Raw genomic sequence first — 23447 nt, 5'->3', positions numbered from 1 at the left:
AGGTGAATGTAAACTTCCGACTTCAGCTGTAGGAATACTATATTTTCCTACCTGTAAATGGCAAAAGGGTACTTCACGTATGAGTATTGTAGATAAGTGTGATAATGTGAACTGTTTTTTGTTTTTTTGTTTGTGGGAGTAATTGGAAGATGATATTCAACGACACAACACCATGTGACTTAAGAGGGACATCATCAGTGGTGTTTGGATGCACTTATGCCTACCCCTCAGACCAGACTATTACAAATACCTTCTGGAAGTTCTGGAGTCAATGGTGGGACAACTATCTCTGTTTGGCCAAGAAATACAGAGGACGTGCAGAATACCTTGGAAGTAGAAAGAAGAACTGCACCTTGAGAATGAATAACATAATTAGTAGTGATGCAACACCATGCTACTTCAGATTTGAGATGGTTAACGGAACAAAAGGATGACTGCATGTAACAGTAAAATATCAGTTTCACTAACTCTGACAGGTAATTTTGATAACATACACTACCAGTCAAAAGTTTGGACACACCTACTCATTCAAGGGTTTTTCTTTATTTCTACTATTTTTTACATTGTAGAATAATAGTGAAGACATCAAAACTATGAAATAACACATGGAATCATGTAGTAACCCAAAAAGTGTTAAACAAATAAAAAAATATTATATATTTGAGATTGTTCAAATAGCCACCCTTTGCCTTGATGACAGCTTTGCACACTCTTGGCATTCTCTCAACCATCTTCATGAGGTAGTCACCTTGAATGCATTTCAGTTAATGGGTGTGCCTTCTTAAAAGTTAATTTGTGGAATTTCCTTTCCTTCTTAATGCATTTGAGCCAATCAGTTGTGTTTTGACAAGGTAGGGGGGTATACAGAAGACAGCCCTATTTGGTAAAAGACCAAGTCCATATTATGGCAAGAACAGCTCAAATAAGCAAAGAGAAATGACAGTCCATCATTACTTTAAGACATGAAGGTCAGTCAACACGGAACATTTCAAGAACTTTGAAAGTTTCTTCAAGTGCAGTCGCAAAAACCAACAAGCGCTATGATGCAACTGGCTCTCATGAGGACCTCCACAGGAATGGAAGACCCAGAGTTAACTCTGCTGCAGAGGATAAGTTCAATAGAGTTACCAGCCTCAGAAATTGCAGCACAAATAAATGCTTCACAGAGTTCAAGTAACAGACACATCTCAACATCAACTGTTCAGAGGGGACTGTGTGAAACAGGGCTTCATGGTCAAATTGCTGCAAAGAAACCACTACTAAAGGACAGCAATAATAAGAACAGACGTGCTTGGGTCAAGAAACACGAGCAATAGACATTAGACCGGTGGAAATGTGTCCTTTGATCTGGAGTCCAAATGTGAGATTCTTGGTTCCAACCGCTGTGTCTTTGTGAGACACGGTGTGGGTGAACGGACGATCTCCGAATGTGTAGTTCCCACCGTAAAGCATGGAGGAGGAGGTGTTATGGTGTAGGGGTGCTTTGCTGGTGACACTGTCTGTGATGAATTTAGAATTCAAGGCACACTTAACCAGCATGGCTACCACAGCATTCTGCAGCGATACGCCATCCCATCTGGTTTATGCTTAGTGGGACTATCATTTGTTTTTCAACAGGACAATGACCCAACACACCTCCAGGCTGTGTAAGGGCTATTTGACCAAGAAGGAGAGTGATGGAGTGCTGCATCAGATTATCTGGCTTCCACAATCCCCCGATCTCAACCCAATTGAGATGGTTTAGGATGAGTCGGACGGCAGAGTGAAGGAAAAGCAGCCAACAAGTGCTCAGCAAATGTGTGATCTCCTTCAAGACTGTTGGAAAAGCATTCCAGGTGAAGCTGGTTGAGAGAATCCCAAGAATGTGCAAAGCTGTCATCAAGGCAAAGGGTGGCTATTTGAAGAATCTCAAATATAAAAATATATTTTTATTTGTTTAACACTTTTTTGGTTACTGCATGATTCCATAAGTGTTATTTCATAGTTTTGATGTCTTCGCTATTATTCTACAATGTAAAAAAAGGTAAGCATAAAGAAAAAACCCTTGAATGAGTAGGTGTGTCCAAACATTTGACTGGTACTGTAAGTAAATCCCACTCTCATTACAGTATAAAACAATTTCAGTGATTACTGTTTTTCTTGCTCCTCTCTACCAGGGCTGACAGCTGTAATCAACCCTGCTACTGTGAGAGAGGGAGAGAGGGTGACACTAACGTGTGCCACAACCTGTACACTGAGTGACCATCCCACTATTTTATGGTTCAGGGACGGACACTCAGTGCCCAACACAGAGTTCCTGGCCAACATTGAGGATTCTGGTAGATACCAATGTGCTGTTCAAGGTCAAGATCATCTCTCCTCTGCTCCAGTGTCTCTTGATGTCCAATGTGAGTAAATACCTGATCTAACTAACATGAGCACATCATATTATTTGACTCATATTGGAGCAGCTATCTAGGTTCAAAGCTCAGCACCAAGGATGTGTTGCTTCTGAAATGTGTTAATTTAATTGCATTATTTCCAAAGAAAGGTCAAGAAACGTCAGTTATTATTTTTTGAAAAGATAATAGGATTTTGAAAGAAGTATGTAGATAACATAGTGTTCTCACATATAACAGCCCTTGTCCATTTGCTGTGAATGTCAATGTGCTTAAAAACAAATTTGAATTTGCCATGAGACACTGCAGTGTCTATTTGCTGAGTGTGGCTGTGTGTTTACATTGTGGTTACTTTAAGGGGAAGTTAAGCAGTTTGAGGATGGTGACAGGGTATGGTGAGAGGAAATAACAGTGAACTTGTTATGTGAACTATTTCAGTGTCTCTGTGCGTCTCCCAAAAGGTTGTAAGTCTTTTGGATTTAAGAAACGGACAGAGTCCCGGTCTGCATAGTCAGAGATTTATTCATTGAGAATTCTGCCGTCACAATTTCAGAGTCCATCTTTTATACTCACACGTCATACAAAAATCCCTCCCCTCTTTAGGCGGGCTGTAGTTTTCCACTTTAAAACTGCTCTTCTGACCATCAGTTCACACACACACATACACACACACACACATACATACACACACACACATGCATACACACACACATACATACACACACACACACATGCATTCCTTAGTTATCACTCCTTAAAAAGCCTAACAGTTTCTCTCCTCCCTAAATTGGGAGGCCTCTTTATCTTGGTTTCTCAGTTGTCTGTAGACAGTTCTCCTTGTCCTTTGTTGTCTGGTCTAACTCTTACTCACATTGCTAAATAGTAGCTCAATGTCATAGTCTTTACTGGTCCTACACTCACACTAACACATTTCACACAGTTTCAGGGTGTAATAATTAGTCATTAATAATTATTCTATCAATCCACCCTTTGACTAAATGTTACACACATACTCACAAAATATATGTTGTTATAGAAATGAATCACACACATTGACGCATATCAGTTGATTTGCATATAAAAACATTACAAATTGTCTCATTCAATACAGGTTCATCAGGGTTACCCCATGATTAAAAGCGTAACGTTACTCTTTAGCAATGGTACCTAACCTGTTTACCAACTATCTGGAAACAACAGTCTAAGCCTATAGTGAAGAACATTTGCTTCATCACATCCTGCAACATCGGTTAACTAGTACATCATACTTAAAACAAGACTTTAATACACAAAAGATCATTACAATATCTTTTAAACTAGAGATTTATAGTTCTAGGAAAACATCCAGTCTCAAACTATCTGAATCGTCGTCGTCCTCCACCAAGCCTGGTGGGTCATATTCTTCATTCGGTTGGTCGGAGTCCGGGATTGGGCCGTATCTCACCATCTGCTGTGATACTGCATCTCCAACGCCTTGCTCACCAACCCTCGGACACAGGGAATAAGACAACATCCACAAAGAACATGTATACCCATAGAAGCTATAGCTGCACCCAGAATAGTTACAACAATAGTTTTCCATTTACCAAACATGTTATCAAACCAACCAGTCATTGATGTATTCACCCCCCAGTTCTCAGCCCATTCTTTACTTAATGCAGTGAGACCTGCCAGTGCTCTAGTTACTGTACCATCTGGGGCTGTATTGTTGGGGATAAACATACAACACATGACCTCCCACCATCTTGTAAATCCGCCCTTCTCTGCTAAAAGCATTTCGAGAACCAAACTATTCTGCAGGTCATGAGTGAGGTGGCGGATAGTTGGTCTGAGATTCTCTTCACTGCATCCCTTGTCTAATTAACGAACCTTTGTAGATGTAATTAATCCAGTCAACATTTTTATCAATTGTAACCCACCAGAAAAACGTTGTTGTAAACCCTTCTCCAATTTGATCTGTGATTCGCATTACTTTGGTGTCTATAACATTGATAATTTCCGGGGTTCATGGTGAATTGGGGTGCCTTAGTATTATCCTTTTTAAGAGTGGTTATTTTAATATCAGAACAATTAGGTGAGGTATGGTTTGATCCCAAATCTATCACACAAGAGAACATGGTCTGAGGCATAGGTGCAGTTAGAAGGGTTGGCCTACCTGTTGAACAGGCATAACAATTAGTTTGACCCAACACCCTAGCTGTGTAGTTCATCCACCTTACCCAGAAGTTCTCATTTGAAATTCCTTCTACTTCTCCTTGGTTCATTTCCTGCAAGAGGAAATATTCTACCCTTGGTGGTTTAGTGCTATATAGGATTCCTTCTGAGGGCCTTCCAAGGGGTATTAGACTATTTGTTGATACCTCTGGTGATAACATTGGATCTACCTGCTGATCTGTCTCAGAGGTGGAATATTCATTTCTCTCCTGAAAAATGAACCTCAAACATATATCTGCCCCGAAATCATCAACACAGGCCCAATAGTTCCTTGCTATGTCATCTTGCATAATTGACTTTACCGTTATCACCAGTTCCGTTTAACATTTATCATGGGTTTGTTTAATTCCCCATCGGTGTACTGCGTCCATTCCATTCTCATAGTATGTTCCCCAGGTATGTTTAAACACCCTTGCCCAAGGACATGAGCGTTCCCCAGTGCAAATGTATTTACCATACCTTCTAGGATCTAACTTTCTTGTACACTCCCCCTTCTTACCAAAGCCCCCAAAACCTCCTATCTCTTCATGGGAGAAGTTGAATGGTATCTTGAATCCCCCATCTTGTCCTAAACTGACTTTAACTATTAAAATAATCATTCCCCCAATAGTCTTTCTTGGTTTCAGTATTTCTACGAAATCAAATCAGTGCATCATTTCCCTGTTTAGGTTGACCTGGATTAATCCATAGTATGGTCCCCCAAAATCCCCAAAACTGCCATCCCAATCCTGTCCCTGACCCACCTGCCTGGTACTTCCCCATACCCACACCTCTATAAACACCCCACAGTGATGAAAGGTCGGGGTAGGGTTTCTTCGTTAACAGAGTTTACCCCCAAACCCTAGTGGGGCAGTTCGAGTAGCATGTAAAAAATCGCCTGTCCTCGGTTGCAACAATCACTACCGAGTTCCAAACTGCCTCTGGAAGCAACGTCAGCACAAAAACTGTTTGTCGGGAGCTTTATGAAATGGACAAGCCTAAGATCACCATGCGCAATGCCAAGCGTCGGCTGGAGTGGTGTAAAGCTCGCTGCCATTGGACTCTGGAGCAGTGGAAACACGCTCTCTTGAGTGATGAATCACGCTTCACTATCTGGCAGTCCAATGGACGAATCTCGGTTTGACGGGTGCCAGGAGAACGCTACCTGTAAAGACAAAAGTAAAAAATATGTTTTGAAAGAATGGAGGGGGAGGGGGGGCTTGAACCTGGGAGGTCTGTCGACATGCCCTTGGGCGGGGCGCTTGACCCTGGTTGCTCCTGTGGGTCGCTGGATGGGAGACGGTTAGATGACTGAATGTAACATAAATGTTGAGCGGTTGGATATTTAAATGACATTACACTCTTAATAATTTTTGCATTTGTATTTTTTATTAATTTCATTAACATTATTATTTTTATTTTTATTACATGCCTTTATTAATTTGACTGTCGCAAAATGTGTGGCTGTTGTATGTAAGATACAAAATACCCCTAACAGAGTATAGAGGCTTTACAGCTATACAACAAAATAATTATTTTATACAAGAAAGCGACCAGGGTCCAGTTGACCCATAGATTCATAGAATTTGATATTGATACTTATTAGGGTATCTGCAAGATAAGGGGGAAGAGCTAGTAAGAAGGGGTCCCATATTGTATAGAAATCTCCTTTCTTGTTCCTAAATATAGCTCTCTTTTTCTCCGGTGGTAACACTTTAAAGACCTCACAATACAACTGATTTATTGTTGGTGGCTGGTCTGTTATCCGGTTAAGGAGAATGCATTTGCGGGCCACAAAACATAGTTTTTTAAGAAGATTGAGCTGTGCTAAGGTAAGTGAGGGGCTGTTCCTGACGACACCCAGTACAAATAGCCATGGGTCCATTTATATAGAGTGTATAGCAGCATAAAATGAATAAATAAAGTGTTTAGGTCTTTCAACTTTCAACAGGAGATTGTCCACTGGGGTTCGTGTTGTGTTCTGTGGGGGGAGCACCATCTTGGATTCAATAAAATGTCTTACTTGCAGAAACCCAAAGAGTTTTCTGTGTGGTACAGCACATTTATTGTTGGATTTGCTGAAACGATAGCAACGTGTGACTATCAAACATATCGGATATTGACCTTATACCTTTCTGGTACCACAGGTAGAAAATGCTATCAGAAATGCCAGGGGAAAAGACCATGTTATTAATAAGGGGAGTCAGAGCAGAAAAGTAATCCTTCCTCCCAAGGTGGAAATATCTCTCAAGAACTTAAAGGTACCGTTAAGAATCTGGTGCTGACTGAGTATGGAGATGTGAAGCATGAGTCATTACTGACCCAATTAGAGCAATGTCAATCTCTGAGCAATTATGCGACATGACATGCATAGTGCCAGGACTCCTAAATTATATGGTAGCTGCAGTTTACAAATTTTTAACCTTTTGTATTTTTCTGTGCCATAGAAAGTCTGAGAGGTATTTATTGAGTTCTTTAAAAGTATTTTTCATTATATGTAATGGGACCATCTGCAGAGGATACAAAAGTCTGGGGAAAACATTTTAATCAGATTAATTCTACCCAACCATGATAATGGCAGGTCCAACCACCTATCTAGGTATTCCTTAACTGCCCTAAGTACTGGTGCAAAGTTGCTGTTAGACAGGTTGTGAAGGTTATTTGAAATGTTCCAAAAATAAAAAATTGTCCAATTGAATGGGAAGTCATTCAAATTGTTGTTGTCACTCAAGCTCCCTAGAAGCATAGCTTCTGATTTATTACAATTAATTTTGTAGCCAGAAAAAAGAGCTAAACCTCTTAATTAAGTCAATAAGAATGGGAATAGAGGTTTCTGGATTAGAAATGAATAACAAAATATAATCTACATATAGAGATATAATGTGAGTTTGTCTGGCTGACATGCAATTCAGAAAGGATTGCATGTCAGCCAGATTATTGCTGGAGTCAGAGCTGTAGAGTGACAGGTAGTTATGCCTCATAATGGTATTTATTTCCCTAGTAGTGAATCGTTCCACCCCCGATTGATCCTTTAATGAAGATATAGCGTCTGGTACAGTTCTATTCTTTCCAGTCTTGAAAGGAGTCGACTTGGCTTATTTCCATGTTCATATAATCTGTGTCTAGCCTGGAAAATAGATGATTCTGATTTGTCTGTAAACAGTTGGTCTAATGCTGATCTTGCAGTTTGTAATTCTTTGAAGAGCTGTTTGGAGGAAGTCCTTTCAAATTAATCTTCATGTGAGAGTGTGATTTGAAAGAGTCAGGCATAGGAGGGTAAATCACAGAATACAGAGTTTATTCCATAGTTCACGGTTACGCTGGATAGCGTCAACAGTCCAGTGCGCAAAACAGGCGCACTGGAACAAATACAGGCACACAGGGAAAATATACCCCGGCAAACAAAGTACAGGTAGCTCCACCGAGCTACACTCATCTCACATGCAACAATCACCCACAAGGACAAGGTGGCAGAGGGAACACTTAAACACATACTAAAGAGGGGAATATGAACCAGGTGTGTGTAATTGACAAGACAAGACAAATGGAATGATGAGATATGGAACGGCAGTGGCTAGAAGGCCGGTGACGACGAACGCCGAAGCCTGCCCGAACAAGGAGGGGAGGCAGCTTCGGAGGAAGTCGTGACACTTCAAGTTGCCTTACTTTTACTGTAAGTCCAACTGTAGTTTAAATGTTTTCTTTCTTTTAGCTAATTTGAATTGCCATGACAAACGGCAGTGTCTATTTCCTGACTGTGGCTGTGAGATTGCATTGTGGTAACTTTTAGGGGATGTTAAGCAAAGTTTGAGGATGGTGTTCATGATGACAGGGTATGGTGAGAGGAAAAAACAGTGAGCTATAGGCTACTAACTGAATGCAGAACTGTTCTGAGAACACCAATGGAAATAGTCTAACCCATTAGATTTACCAGAACTACTAATAGTGATGAAAGTTCAGTGTTATGATTTAGTTAAATATACAGGCAACATAATGTGTGGTGAGAGGTACTATATTAGTGTTGTTCTATAGAGATATGCTCAACATCATATAAACACTGTGGTTTATGGGATGTATAAACTTTGATTTTATTTGATATATTGGCACAGATGTTGTTACAGTGACAGTATACATCAACAACAACCAAATTAAAATATACGGACATTGCCTCTTCTGGCTCCAATTGGGAACAATCTTGGAAGATTTACAGTGCCTATAGAAAGTCTACACCCACCTTGGATTTCTACATATTCTATTGTGTTACAAAGGGGGATTAAAATGGATTGAATTGTCATTTTTCAGTCAATTATCTACACAAAGGCTCTGTAATGTCAAAGTGGAAGAGAAATTCTATTTTTTTTTTAAGATTCATGAAAAATAAAACACTAATATACCTTGATTAGATAATTATTCACCCCCCTGAGTCAATGCATGTTAGAAACACCTTTGGCATCGATTAGAGCTGTGAGTCGTCTTGGGTAAGTCTCATAAGAGCTTTGCACACCTCTTTTGTGCAATATTTGCCAATTTTTCTTTTCACAACTCTTCAAGCTCTGTCAAGGTGTTGGGGATCATGCTTAGACAGCAATATTCAATACTTTCCATAGATTTTCAAGCAGATTTAAGTCAAAACTGTAACTTGGAAACTCAGGAACATTAACTGTCTTCTTGGTAAGCAACTCCAGTGTAGATTTGGCTTTGTGTTATAGGTTATTGTCCTGCTGAAAGCTGAATTTCTCTCCCAGTGTCTAGTGTAAAGCAGACTGAAGCAGGTTTATTTTCATCCTGTAAAACTCCCCAGTCTTTGCTGATGTCAAGTATACCCATACCATGCTGAAGCCAACACCATGCTTGAAGATAAGGAGGCAGTTACTCAGTGATGTGTTGTGCTGGATTTGCCCCAAACATAAGGCTTTGCATTTAGGCCAAAAAGTATATTCCTTTGCCTTGTTTTTTTTATTGCAGTATTACTTTAGTGCATTGTTGCATACTGGATGCACGTTTTAGAATATTTTTTATTCTGTATATTTGTATTCTTCTTTTCACTCTGTCATTTAGGTAGTTACTGTGGAGTCACTACAATGTTGTTGATCACTTCCTCAGTTTTCTCCCATCACAGCCATTGAACTCTGTAGCTGTTTTAAAATCACCTATGACCTCATGGTGACATCCCTAAGCAGTTTCCTGCCTGTCCTGCAGCTCAGTTCAGAAGGAGGACTGTATCTATGATGTGTCTGGGTGGTGTACTGCATCATCCACAGCATAATTATTAACTTGTTGTATGTATGGGACAGAGGAAGCGTTAGTCATTTAAAAATCCTATTATTATCCCCTATTATTTCACACAGAATGAATCCATATAACTTATTAAGTGATTTGTTAAGGCATGTTTAATTCTGGACTAATTGAAGGTTGCCTGAACAAATGCAACGACTATATTTTTGTTGTTACGTTTTTATTAATCTAGAGAAAATAATATAATTTTCTTTTCACTTTGACATTATGGGGTATTTTGTGTAGATCAATGACAAAGAATTACAATTAAATCTATTTTAATCCCACTTTGTAACTCAACAAAATGTGAAAAAAGTTTAAGGGGGTGTAGGCTTTCTTCAGGCACAGTAAATATGGTTGTTGTTGATGTGCAGGAAGTTGCCCTGATGTGTATGATGTTGTGCTGAGTCTACCTTTATGTTGAATGTTCCTTCTTACTCTGGATCAAGTTCAAGATATACAAATATATCACTTGATGATGACAAAGGTCCAAGGACGCTACCAGTAGTGCTGAAACTAACATAGAGATGACATCACATTACTCACTAATGTGTTCTGTTGGGTTGCTGTTGACTTTGAAGAACATTTCTCAGCATTGTTAACATCTTTTTATTCACACACACTTTGGCTGTTTAGAAGTTCAAAATGGGTGATCGTAATTCTGGAGGTTGAGTTGGTTTTAACATGCAGTGTAATGGGCCTTTCTCTAGTTAATAGTATAATACGTATTCTCAATGTTGTTTATCATTTAGTAACAATTCTATACATCATGATGGCCTAATTCAACTGTATGGCTCGAAATCACACATTTAATCCCCACTCATATAGAAGTTTAAATTATCTTGCTATGTTACTGTAACCCCCTTAAATACACTATTATATATGAAGTGTATGATAACAGGAAGGAAAATAGCACCAAAAGGCTCCACAGACAAGTCATTATCAGCCCAACTTCTGCATTCTGCTTGTGACATAGTTATTATCACATCTTTCCGTGTTATTTATTTGCATGGTCATTTGCTGATCAGTCTCTCTGGAAGCGCTCTGCAGGAGGGTGAGTGGTGTTCTTTCTCTCTGAGTTTCATGTGTTTTCTTTCCTTTAATAGGTGCAACATTGGTGCGCAGTGATGTTCAATCTATCTGTTGTGATAATTTAAAGACAGAATGACTACATGATGTAGAGCTGTGAGAAAACTCTTCAGAGACTGATAAATGTTACACCTTCGTTAAGTGAAAACACTGTTGGAGCATGTTTCATGATTGACTTTGCTATTAAATTAAGTAATTCCCTCCTCAATAGAACCCTGTGGTGTTTTTTATTGAGGTGTTGCAGTTTCCTGCAATGTGGCTCTTTGAAACAACCAGTGTGATAATGGCGATTACTCTCACGTTGCCAGGTAACTATATTTTTTGCTTTGATGCTCTATCATGCTGTGGATGTTAACACTGACTTATGATCAATTAGTGAGATATGAACTATGTACTACTACTGTGTATGGCTCATAGGAGATGAACAGGGAAATACTGCAGAGGTCAGAGGGGATATGTTATATCGTCATTATTGTGTTACCTTGATGGTGAAATGTATATTTCTCAAATGACAGGGTTGGGGGGGTAACTGATTACAGTTACGTTACCAGCAAAAAATATTATAATAAGATTACAGATCGTTTTGAAAAACTAGATGATTACAGAAAAAAAATACATTGTGACACCTTTCTGTTTTCTAATGACATTCAATTCAGCATTGAAAAAACGCACAAGTTTAAGTTTGTTCCACCTCAGTGAGTCTGACCACAAGTCAGAGGCCATTATGGTGACACACCAAATGCATTTGATGGATCCTTTTTGCCTTCTTATAATGCCTTTTAAGGGGAAAGTAATCCAAAAGTAATCAGATTATGTTACTGAGTTTGGGTAATCCAAAAGTTATGTTGCTGATAACATTTTGGGACAGGTAACTAGTAACTGTACCGGATTCTATTTGGAAAGTAAGCTACCCAACCTTGTCAAATTATGAACCTCAAAGGGAAGGAATGTCTTATCTGAGATTACAGGGCAACTTACTCTTCTAATGAACAAAAATGCAGAAGTGACTGATAGCCTGTTTGTGCACCAGCATGTGTAGAGTACTATCTCTCAAATGAATATGTCTGAAAGTAGGCCACACACAGGAATGCTATATTTTCCTACACCTTTAAATGGCAAATTGGTATGAGTGTTGTAGATAAGTGTGACAACGTTAACTATTTTTTGTTTTGTTGTTGTTGTTTTTTAAAGGTTTTTGTGAGTGTAATTGGGAGGTGACTTTCAACAATACAACACCATGTGCCTTAAGAGGGTCATCTGTGGTGTTTGGATGTAGTTATGTCTACCCCTCAGACCAGACTATAACAAACACCTTCTGGAAGTTCAAGTCTCAAAATGAGGACAAGAATTTCTTTGAGGCCCAGCAATATGGAGGACGTGTAGAATACCTTGGAAATAGAGAACACAACTGCACCTTGAGAATTAATAACCTAATTAGTAGTGATGCAAATTCATACCTCTTCAGATTTAAGACAGTTAACAATGGTGGCAAACCAGATGCATGGAACAGTAAAACATGGGTTACACTAACTCTGACAGGTAATTTTGCTACCAGAAATAAATCCCACTCTCATAACACTATAAAACATTCAGTGATGACTGTGTTTCTTACTCCTCTCTACCAGGGCTGACAGCTGTAGTAAAACCTGCCACTGTAAGAGAGGGAGAGAAGGTGACACTAATGTGTGCCACAACCTGTACACTGAGTGACCATACCACTATTGTCTGGTTCAGGGATGGACACTCAGTACCCAACACAGAGTTCCTGGCCAGCATTGAGGATTCTGGTAGATACCAATGTACTGTTCAAGGTCAAGATAATCTAACCTCTACTCCAGTGTCTCTTGATGTCCAATGTGAGTTAATACCTGATCTACTAGACATGAGCACACCATATCACTGTATGCATTTTAGAATAAGGCTGTAACATAACAAAATGTGGAAAAAGTCAAGGGGTCTGAATACTTTCCCGAATGCACTGTACATTCAAAGCGCTGCACCAAGGATGTGCTGCCTCTGAAATGTGTTCATTTAATTGCATTATATTCCTAAGAAAGTTAAAAGAAACATTTTTGTTTTCTGTTAAAAATAATAGGATTAATTTAGAAAGACCTATGTAGATAGCATGGTGTTTTCACATATAACAGCCCTTGTTCTTTTTGGTGTGAATGTCAATGTGATTGATAGCAAATTTGAATTGAATATGACACACAGCAGTGTCTATTTGCTGAGCGTGGCGGTGTTTTTGCATTGTGGTTACTTTTGACAGGGTACGTATGGTGAGAGGAAATAACACAGTGATGGCTACTAACGAAATGCAAAACTGTTCTGAGAACATTAATAAATATATTCTGACCCATTATATTTACTGGAACCACTAATAGGGATGAAAGTTCAGTCTTGTGGTTTTGTGAAATACACAGACAACCAAATGTGTGGTGAGAGGTACTATAGCAGTGTTGTGGTTCTATATAGAGAAATATGCTTAACATCATATAAACACTTGTAACCTTACTCCCTCTCCTACAGATGCTCCAAAGAATGTCACATTGTCAGTCAGTCCATCTGGAGATGTTGTTAAGGGTATCTCAGTCACTCTCACCTGCAGCTGCAGTGCAAACCCTACTGTGTTGAGCTACATCCTGTATAAGGAGAGTGGACAGCCCCTTACAACTCTAACACCAGCACAGAGTCACACCATTCATAACATCCATCCAGGGGACAGTGGAGGATACTACTGTGATGCCAGAAACAGTATCAACACAGTCAGATCTAATGTAACTACCCTCAATGTTCAGTGTGAGTATTGGCAGTTTAATTTGGTGCTAAAGAACTGTAGGCCAACATGAGTCACTTTGTGATGCCAGTTCCTTTTGGAAGAAATGTACAGTGCATTGCAAAAGTATTCATCTCCCTTAGCGTTTTTCCTATTTTGTTGCATTACAACCTGTCATTTAAACAGATTTTTATTTGGATTTCATGTAATGGACATACACAAAATAGTCCAAATTGGTGAAGTAAAATGAAAAAAATAACTTGTTTCAAAAAATTCAAAAAAATAAATAACGGAAAAGTGGTGCGTGCATATGTATTCCCCCCCTTTGCTATGAAGCCCCTAAATAAGATATTGTGCAACCAATTACCTTCAGAAGTCACATAATTAGTTAAATAAAGTCCACCTGTGTGCAATCTAAGTGTCACATGATCTGTCACATGATCTCAGTATATATACACCTGTTCTGAAAGGCCCCAGAGTCTGCAACACCGCTAAGTAAGGGGCACCACCAAGCAAGCGGCACCATGAAGACCAGGAAGCTCTCCAAACAGGTCAGGAACAAAGTTGTGGAGAAGTACAGATCAGGGTTGGGTTATAAAAAAATATCAGAAACTTTGAACATCCCACGGAGCACCATTAAATCCATTATTAAAAAATGGAAAGAATATGGCACCACAGCAAACCTGCCAAGAGAGGGCCGCCCACCAAAACTCAGGACCAGTCAAGGAGGGCATTAATCAGAGAGGCAACAAAGAGACCAAAGATAACCCTGAAGGAACTGCAAAGCTCCACAGCGGAGATTGGAGTATCTGTCCATGGGACCACTTTAAGCCGTACACTCCACAGAGCTGGGCTTTACGGAAGAGTGGCCAGAAAACAGACACTGCTTAAGAAAAAAATAAGCAAACACGTTTGGTGTTCATCAAAAGGCATGTGGGAGACTCCCCAAATATATGGAAGAAGGTACTCTGGTCAGATGAGATTAAAATCAAGCTTTTTGGCCATCAAGGAAAACGCTATGTCTGGCGCAAACCCAACGCCTCTCATCACCCCGAGAACACCATCCCCACAGTGAAGCATGGCCGTTGACAGCATCATGCTCTGGGGATGTTTTTCATCGGCATGGACTGGGAAACTGGACAGAATTGAAGGAATGATGCATGGCGCTATATGTAACCAACTTCACATATCCCCCCAGAAAAAGGCACAAAATGTACACCCACACTTCAGGTTGACTCTGTTTTTATCTGCAGTAAAAGATATCAAACAGTGATTACAGGCATTGACAGGACGGTCACAGCCACACGTTCACTGCTCTCAGAATATCTCTCTCAGCCTGAATCCACAAAGTGATCGTATAGTATACATGCGTTGTGTTTAGAAAATAACAAAAATACAGAAAAGCATACCTGCAGTAAAAGATATCAAACAGTGATGACAGGCATTGACAGGACGGTCACAGCCACACGTTCACTGGTTAGGTAGGACACAAGATATATTTTAGATAGGAGCAACAGTAGTGATACAGTGGGGGAAAAAAGTATTTAGTCAGCCACCAATTGTGCAAGTTCTCCCACTTAAAAAGATGAGAGAGGCCTGTAATTTTCATCATAGGTACACGTCAACTATGACAGACAAATTGAGAAAAAAAATTCCAGAAAATCACATTGTAGGATTTTTAATGAATTTATTTGCAAATTATGGTGGAAAATAAGTATTTGGTCACCTACAAACAAGCAAGATTTCTGGCTCTCACAGACCTGTAACTTCTTCTTTAAGAGGCTCCTCTGTCCTCCACTCGTTACCTGTATTAATGGCACCTGTTTGAACTTGTTATCAGTATAAAAGACACCTGTCCACAACCTCAAACAGTCACACTCCAAACTCCACTATGGCCAAGACCAAAGAGCTGTCAAAGGACACCAGAAACAAAATTGTAGACCTGCACCAGGCTGGGAAGACTGAATCTGCAATAGGTAAGCAGCTTGGTTTGAAGAAATCAACTGTGGGAGCAATTATTAGGAAATGGAAGACATACAAGACCACTGATAATTTCCCTCGATCTGAGGCTCCACGCAAGATCTCACCCCGTGGGGTCAAAATGATCACAAGAACGGTGAGCAAAAATCCCAGAACCACAAGGGGGGACCTAGTGAATGACCTGCAGAGAGCTGGGACCAAAGTAACAAAGCCTACCATCAGTAACACACTACGCCGCCAGGGACTCAAATCCTGCAGTGCCAGACGTGTCCCCCTGCTTAAGGCAGTACATGTCCAGGCCCGTCTGAAGTTTGCTAGAGTGCATTTGGATGATCCAGAAGAGGATTGGGAGAATGTCATATGGTCAGATGAAACCAAAATATAACTTTTTGGTAAAAACTCAACTCGTCGTGTTTGGAGGACAAAGAATGCTGAGTTGCATCCAAAGAACACCATACCTACTGTGAAGCATGGGGGTGGAAACATCATGCTTTGGGGCTGTTTTTCTGCAAAGGGACCAGGACGACTGATCCGTGTAAAGGAAAGAATGAATGGGGCCATGTATCGTGAGATTTTGAGTGAAAACCTCCTTCCATCAGCAAGGGCATTGAAGATGAAACGTGGCTGGGTCTTTCAGCATGACAATGATCCCAAACACACCGCCCGGGCAACGAAGGAGTGGCTTCGTAAGAAGCATTTCAAGGTCCTGGAGTGGCCTAGCCAGTCTCCAGATCTCAACCCCATAGAAAATCTTTGGAGGGAGTTGAAAGTCTGTGTTGCCCAGCGACAGCCCCAAAACATCACTGCTCTAGAGGAGATCTGCATGGAGGAATGGGCCAAAATACCAGCAACAGTGTGTGAAAACCTTGTGAAGACTTACAGAAAACGTTTGACCTGTGTCATTGCCAACAAAGGGTATATAACAAAGTATTGAGAAACTTTTGTTATTGACCAAATACTTATTTTCCACCATAATTTGCAAATACATTCATTAAAAATCCTACAATGTGATTTTCTGGAGAAAAAAATTCTCATTTTGTCTGTCATAGTTGACGTGTACCTATGATGAAAATTACAGGCCTCTCTCATCTTTTTAAGTGGGAGAACTTGCACAATTGGTGGCTGACTAAATACTTTTTTCCCCCACTGTACATACCCTCAATGTGAAGTAATATGAAGACATAAATACAGAGCACAAGTACAACCCTTTTATATAAACCTTTTAAGGTAGTAAGAAAATAAACATTCACTTAATTTCAATAAGTCACCTGCTAGCAAATCACCTGCTGGCAATAGCTAGTGTGACGTTGTAGTGCAGTGACCAATGGTGCTAGTTAGCTCACCATTAACATGGCAAGCTAAGCCAGCAAAAACTTGGTTAACTTGCTGAAATAGGTCTTCAATACATTAATGGCAAAATAAATATATACATAGCCACATTTGCAATTGACTTTAGGATATATGAACCAGTTTTCCAAAAACACTTATGTTATACAGTTTTAAACAGTTTTTATATACAGATGAAGGAGACACAAACCTGCTCTCAGAATATCTCTCTCAGACTGAGGAGCAGGCAGACCAACATCCCAAATAGGGGAGAAGCACTCAAAACCCACTAGTTGTTCTTTTTTTTTTTTTATGGTAAAAAAAATGGTAAGTCCTAAGACCTCTGGTATTACCAACCTTAATACAATGGCAGCAAATATTATTATGAATTCAGTAACAAAAAATTAAAGGAAACTTTATTTATATCACCCCTTTTCCTGAAGTGAATGGTTTCACCCATGGTTCTGCACGCTCAAGTTTTCTGTTTTCTTGTCTTATTTCTTGTTTGTTTCATTTAAAAAAATATTTTGGATCTTCAAAGTGGTAGGCATGTTGTGTAAATCAAATGATACACACCCCATAAAAATCTATTTTAATTCCAGGTTGTAAGGCAACAAAATAGGAAAAAATGCCATTGTATGCCTTGTTGACGCTGTGTGAAAGAAAAAAGGCTATTTGATGTACTCGCAGCTATTTGTTTTCACTTGCAGACCCTCCTGAGGACATCTCAGTAACAGTCAGTCCCTCTGGTCCAGTGGTAGAGGGCAGCTTTGTGAATCTAACCTGCAGCAGCCATGCTAATCCAGCAGTGAGCTACAGCTGGTACAGAGTCAATGGGAGCACCCCTGTCCAGTCAGGGACTCAGTTGTTATTTGAGGCTGTCTCTCCTGCTAACTCAGGGAGGTATTACTGTGAGGCATGGAACAAACATGGAGTCCTCAACTCATCACTCCTGTTTCTTGATGTTCTGTGTAAGTTAACGATGCTTGCTGTGAGGGATGTCAGTCTTTTGTGCTAAATTGTGTGTGCTTTCTTTATAGGGAAGCAGGTTGTGAAAACGTTATGTTGTTTAGCAAGACAGTTTAATCACACTGCAACAGTTTTCCACAACAGTGTAAACATAACGGGTCAGCAGAGTTGGAGTCAATCTCAATTCAATTCCTGTCTGTTGAATTGGACATGAAATACAGTATATCCTTAGGAAGCAATGCAATCTCAGTCTGTCAGGAATGTAGATTACATTGACACCTACCCTGTTGGCCAGGGCCTGATTTCCCAAAATCATCTTAAGGCTGTGTTAATAGTTAGTCTGCTAAATGGCATATTAGAACCTTCGTACGAGTATCGTTAAATCGCTGAGGAATTTCGTAAAAACCGTCATTTCTAAATTACACTTGAAAACGCTTGTTATTTACCATCTGCCTCAGATCACTCGAAGAACAGCTAAGTGCGTCGTTAGATGCGTTTTTCCCCTACCATGTCACATTATACAGAGAAGATCTCCGCTAAACATAGAATCAAGATGTTTATCTGTCTCTCTGTGACCGTCAATAACTTCACAATGAAGTTGACAAAAAATTCAAAGTTGCCAATGTCTTTGCAATTGCTACAAACAAGTGAAGGATAAAAATATGTTTCAAATAAAAACAGAGATAACTGAATTAAAACTGAATATAAAATAAAATTATGATAAATCTGTAACTGTAATCTGTTACTTTACCAGCAAAAATATTGTAATCAGATTACAGATACTTTTGAAAAAGTAGATGATTACTTCTAGGATTACTTTTACATTCAGAAACAATGTTTTGGGAAAAAAATTGTCAATGACATTCACATCAGTTTGTTCTGCCTGAGTGTGTGACCACAAGTCAGAGACCACTATGATGACACACAAAATGCATTTGCTGGATCACGGGAAAAGAGCAGGAATAGGCTTTTGTAGGCTACAGTCCAAGCAAGATATGTCTTCCATTGGTGCGACTGCTGTCGGCATCCAAAGATTATCCAACTTGAATATTTAAAAAATACCCACATTTGGGTATTTTAAATGTGGTCATCCTACTGTTAATGCAATAGAATCCTACTCCGATGCGTTCTCCCTACAACAATATCTCTTGCATAATTTGTTTTGAATACTAAGTCTTGCATAGTTTGTTTTGTTTCGGTATGTTGCATTGAAAGTGGCTAATATTATGTTGATTCTATCATAGTTCCCACAGTAAAAGGAAACATTGATAGTGTTAACTAATGGGCAAAACTCTAGAAAGTTGAGTGAAGTTCAAGCTCGTGCTTCTCTGGCTGATATTTCTTCTGCATGGCAGTCCCTGAGGAGCTGAGTGTCACAGTTTAGAGGGAACATTGGTAACTGGTAACTGTAACAGATTACATTTAGAAAGTAACCTACCGAACACTGAGTATAGGCGACACATACAGTGTATTCGGAAAGTATTCAGACCCCTTGACTTTTTCCACATTTTCTTACTTTACAGCCTTATTCTAAATGTATTAAATTGTTTTGTTTTTCTCATCAATCTACACACAATACCCCATAATGACAAAGCAAAAACATTTTTGTAGAAAGTTTTGCTAATCATAAAAAACAGAAATGAAAATATCACATTTATATAAGTATTCAGACCCTTTACTCAGTATTTTGTTGAAGCACCATTGGCAGCGATTACACCCTCGAGTCTTCTTGGGTATGACGCTACAAGCTTGGCACATCTGTATTTGGGGAGTTACTCCCATTCCTCTCTGCAGATCCTCTCAAGCTCTGTCAGGTTGGATGGGGAGCATTGCTGCACAGCTATTTTCAGGTCTCTCAAGAGATTTTCGATCAGGTTCAAGTCCGGGCTCTGGCTGGGCCACTCAAGGACATTCAGAGACTTGTCACGAAGCCACTCTTGCATTGTCTTGGCTGTGTGCTTAGGGTCATTGTCGTGTTGGAAGGTGAACCTTCACCCAAGTCTGAGGTCCTGAGTGCTCTGGAACAGGTTTTCATCAAGGATCTCACTTTACTTTGCTCCGTTCATCTTTCCTTCGATCCTGACTAGTCTCCCAGTCCCTGCCACTGAAAAACATCAACACAGCATGATGCTGCCACCACCATGCTTCACCATAGGGATGGTGCCAGGTTTCCTCCAGACGTGACACTTCGCATTCAGGCCAAAGAGTTCAATCTTGATTTCATCAGACCAGAGAATCTTGTTTCTCATGGTCTGAGTCTTTAGGTGCCTTTTGGCAAACTCCAAGTGGGCTGTAATGTGCCTTTTACTGAGGAGTGGCTTCCATCTGGCCACAATACTATAAATGCCCGATTGGTGGAGTGCTGCAGAGATGGTTGTCCTTCTGGAAGGTTCACCCATCTCCACAGAGGAACTCTAGAGCTCGGACAGAGTGGCCATCGGGTTCTTGGTCACCTCCCTGACCAAGGCCCTTCTTCCCCGATTGCTCAGTTTGGCCGGGCGGCCAGCTGTAGGAAGAGTGTTGGTGGTTCCAAACTTCTTCCATTTAAGAATAATGGAGGCCACTGTGTTCTTGGGGACTTTCAATACTTCAGAAATGTTTGAATACCGTTCTCCAGATCGGTGCCTCGACACAATCCTGTCTCAGAGCTCTACAGAGAATTCCTTCGACCTCATGGCTTGGTTTTTGCTCTGACATGCACTGTCAACTGTTGGACCATTTATAGACAGGTGTGTGCCTTTCCAAATCATGTCCAATCAATTGATTTTACCACAGGTGGACTCCAATCAAGTTGTAGAAACATCTCAAGGATGATCAACGGAAACAGGATGGACTTGAGCTCAATAGTCTCATAGCAAAGGGTCTGAATACTTATGTAAATAAGGTATTTCTGTTTTTTATTTTTAATAAATTTGAAAACATTTCTAAAAACAGGTTTTCATTTTGTCATTATGGGGTATTGTGTGTAGATTGCTGAGAAATAAATTATATTTAATCAATTTTAGAACATGGCTGTAACGTAACAAAATGTGGAAAAAGTCAAGGGGTCTGAATACTTTCCGAAGGCACTGTAGGCCTATATAATTCAAGAATATTGAAATCAATTTAATGTTCATTCAATTGACTTCTATTTTGCTAATTGTAGGCTCCTGTCTGTCATTTCTGCCTGAATATTTTTTATTATGTGTAACGTGCGCAATTTTGTGCCAAATCTTGATTTAGTGTATTATTATAGGGTAAGCATTAGAATAAGCTGCCTCAATATTTGCAGCCGTAGGTAATATCTTTCTAGTAGCTGATGCTTTGTCAGTATTGTGGAATCCTTCTAACGTTAAGCTAAGATTTGAATGGAGAAATTTGATCCGAGGACAGCGTTGCCTTTCTTTCAATCCTTAGCAAACGTTCTCTCTGCATGGTGTTTAGGAAAGATGCATAATTAAAACACTCTTAAGCCTAAATTCCATCACTATCAGGAATCCGGGCCCAGGACTGTTTATTAATCATTACTTAATATCGAGCAGTCAGCACCTTTCTGCTTGCTTTAGATGCCCCAAGGAACACCTTGGTGTCAGTCAGTCCCTCTGGTCCAGTGTTAGAGAGAAGCTCTGTGAATCTGACCTGCAGTAGCCATGCCAACCCAGCAGTGGAGAACTACACCTGGTTTAAGAAGGATGGAGCAGACACCTCACAGACAGGGTCAGGAGAAATATTGAGATTGACCTCTCTAATCTCATCTGACAGTGGACAGTACTTCTGTGAGGCCAGGAACAGAGAAGGGGCTCACAACTCTACTGTGGTTCCTCTGACCATACAGGGTGCCAATCATGGTGAGTGTGGAGGGAAATGTCCTGTTCTCCTGAATCAATATGTTCTAAATGTGAATTCCCTTCTCTTGAATGTATTTTGTTCATGTACCCTGTGTCTTTTTCAGCTACAAATACTGTCCAAATGCTAGTTTACATTGGTTCCGCGCCCACAGCTTTCATGGTGATCATTACTCTTGTGTTCCTATGGATGTGGTAAGTCTAGCAACATTGTGTACTCAGTTCAATATCATAATGCAGAGTATGATGGCCTTGTGGTACCTATTTGTCCCCCCAAAGAAGTGTGTTTTCTTTGACAGGAAGAGCCCGTTCAAATTATGTCAAAAGACTGCTGTGGACAAAAAGGTGAGTAGAACACAGCATATACACTCTAATTCACAATACCAATAGCATGTCAGTGCAATAGTGTTATCTGAAGGTTTGAACGCATTAAGTGTTCATGGTACTTGAACAACATTCAAGCACAAGCTTCTATTCCTCCCCAGTAACAAGATATTTAGTTTAACCAACAGATGAAAATACGGTGAGTAGTCAATATATCAAACATTTTGTCTTGTTTTTGACTGATTCCATCTTTCAGGACGATCAAAACCCAGTCTTATCCAGTAGAAGGACCAGTAATGACCCAGCCACACAGGAAACTAGAACGGAGGAACAGGAACATGCCCTCTATGCCAACGTTCAACTGCCTCCCTCTCACACCCACCACCAAGACAGTTCTATGTACTCTGTGGTCCAGCCACCACCTCCGCAGAACCCTCCAGACCCTCATTACGCTACCTTTGACTTCCAGCAGTTCCACAGCTCCATCGACAGAGCCCAATTCTCCAGACCCCATGGAGAGGATGATGTTATATACTCCATGGTGAAAGCCAGACAGGCCAATGTGGCAGACAACCTCCAGTATGCCAGCATCCAGTTCCCCCTCCCCAGTCCTACTGCCAGGTAGGAGTGCACTCACTATCAGTTCAGTCCTTTTCCATATAACCTATTTCAGGAAGTCAGTTTATTTAAAATGTTTAATATACTCATACAACAACTCTATTTGATTTTTGCAGGCCAGAAGAAAGTTTAGAGGCGGACCATTCTGTTATCTACTCCACTGTTGCCAAACCTGAAGCCTGAAAATATCCTTTCATAATGTTGAATAAACTAAGCAGCATTGGAACGCAAGTTAAGATATGTAAAGTATGCAATTAATAAGTAGTTATGGTAATAGATGTATATGTCTTGTACTGTACTTGTAATGTATGTGTCTCAGGTGTGACGATGAGTTTCCGTTGCTTGTGCATGCTTCTATCTTCCTAATTGAATGATTGCACCTGTAATTTCATTGGTTGACTGTTTCTTTTTTTGTTTGAGGTGCGGCCGCCCAGGGAAAGGTGCTGGTAAGAGGGAAGTGGCCATGTGTCTGGTTTAGTTTGTAACTATCTGACTAAGTTTGAGAGAATATTGTTGATTTATCTTGAATGGAAGTTGAATTAAAGTTTTGTTAGATCTTCCCTCGACTGCACCAGAACCTGTATTTTTTGTTGTTTAGTTTGCTTTATTGATTATGTACTGTTATGACCTCCTTTTTGACCAGGCTGAGAGAGTCTCAGTAATTCAATTTGTATTCACTAGTGGAGGATTAAAAAA

At 40.0% G+C, this 23447-nt stretch overlaps 1 protein-coding gene across 1 annotated transcript; it reads left to right on the top strand.

Moving 5' to 3' along the window:
• The first annotated feature begins 11163 nt into the window (after window positions 1-11163).
• LOC121556084 (B-cell receptor CD22-like) lies at window positions 11164-23446 on the top strand. The gene is made up of 10 exons (XM_041869960.1): window positions 11164-11242; window positions 12126-12473; window positions 12560-12790; window positions 13464-13733; window positions 17727-17987; window positions 21531-21812; window positions 21917-22004; window positions 22109-22154; window positions 22390-22754; window positions 22868-23446. Exons 1-10 carry the CDS (start codon window positions 11188-11190, stop codon window positions 22932-22934), a joined length of 2013 nt encoding a protein of 670 aa, XP_041725894.1. The 5' UTR covers window positions 11164-11187; the 3' UTR covers window positions 22935-23446.
• The last annotated feature ends 1 nt before the right edge of the window (window position 23447 follows it).

Source organism: Coregonus clupeaformis, chromosome 17 (genome assembly GCF_020615455.1).
Source record: "Coregonus clupeaformis isolate EN_2021a chromosome 17, ASM2061545v1, whole genome shotgun sequence".
Classification (NCBI taxonomy): domain Eukaryota; kingdom Metazoa; phylum Chordata; class Actinopteri; order Salmoniformes; family Salmonidae; genus Coregonus; species Coregonus clupeaformis.
This window is presented reverse-complemented; position numbering and strand designations above follow the sequence as displayed.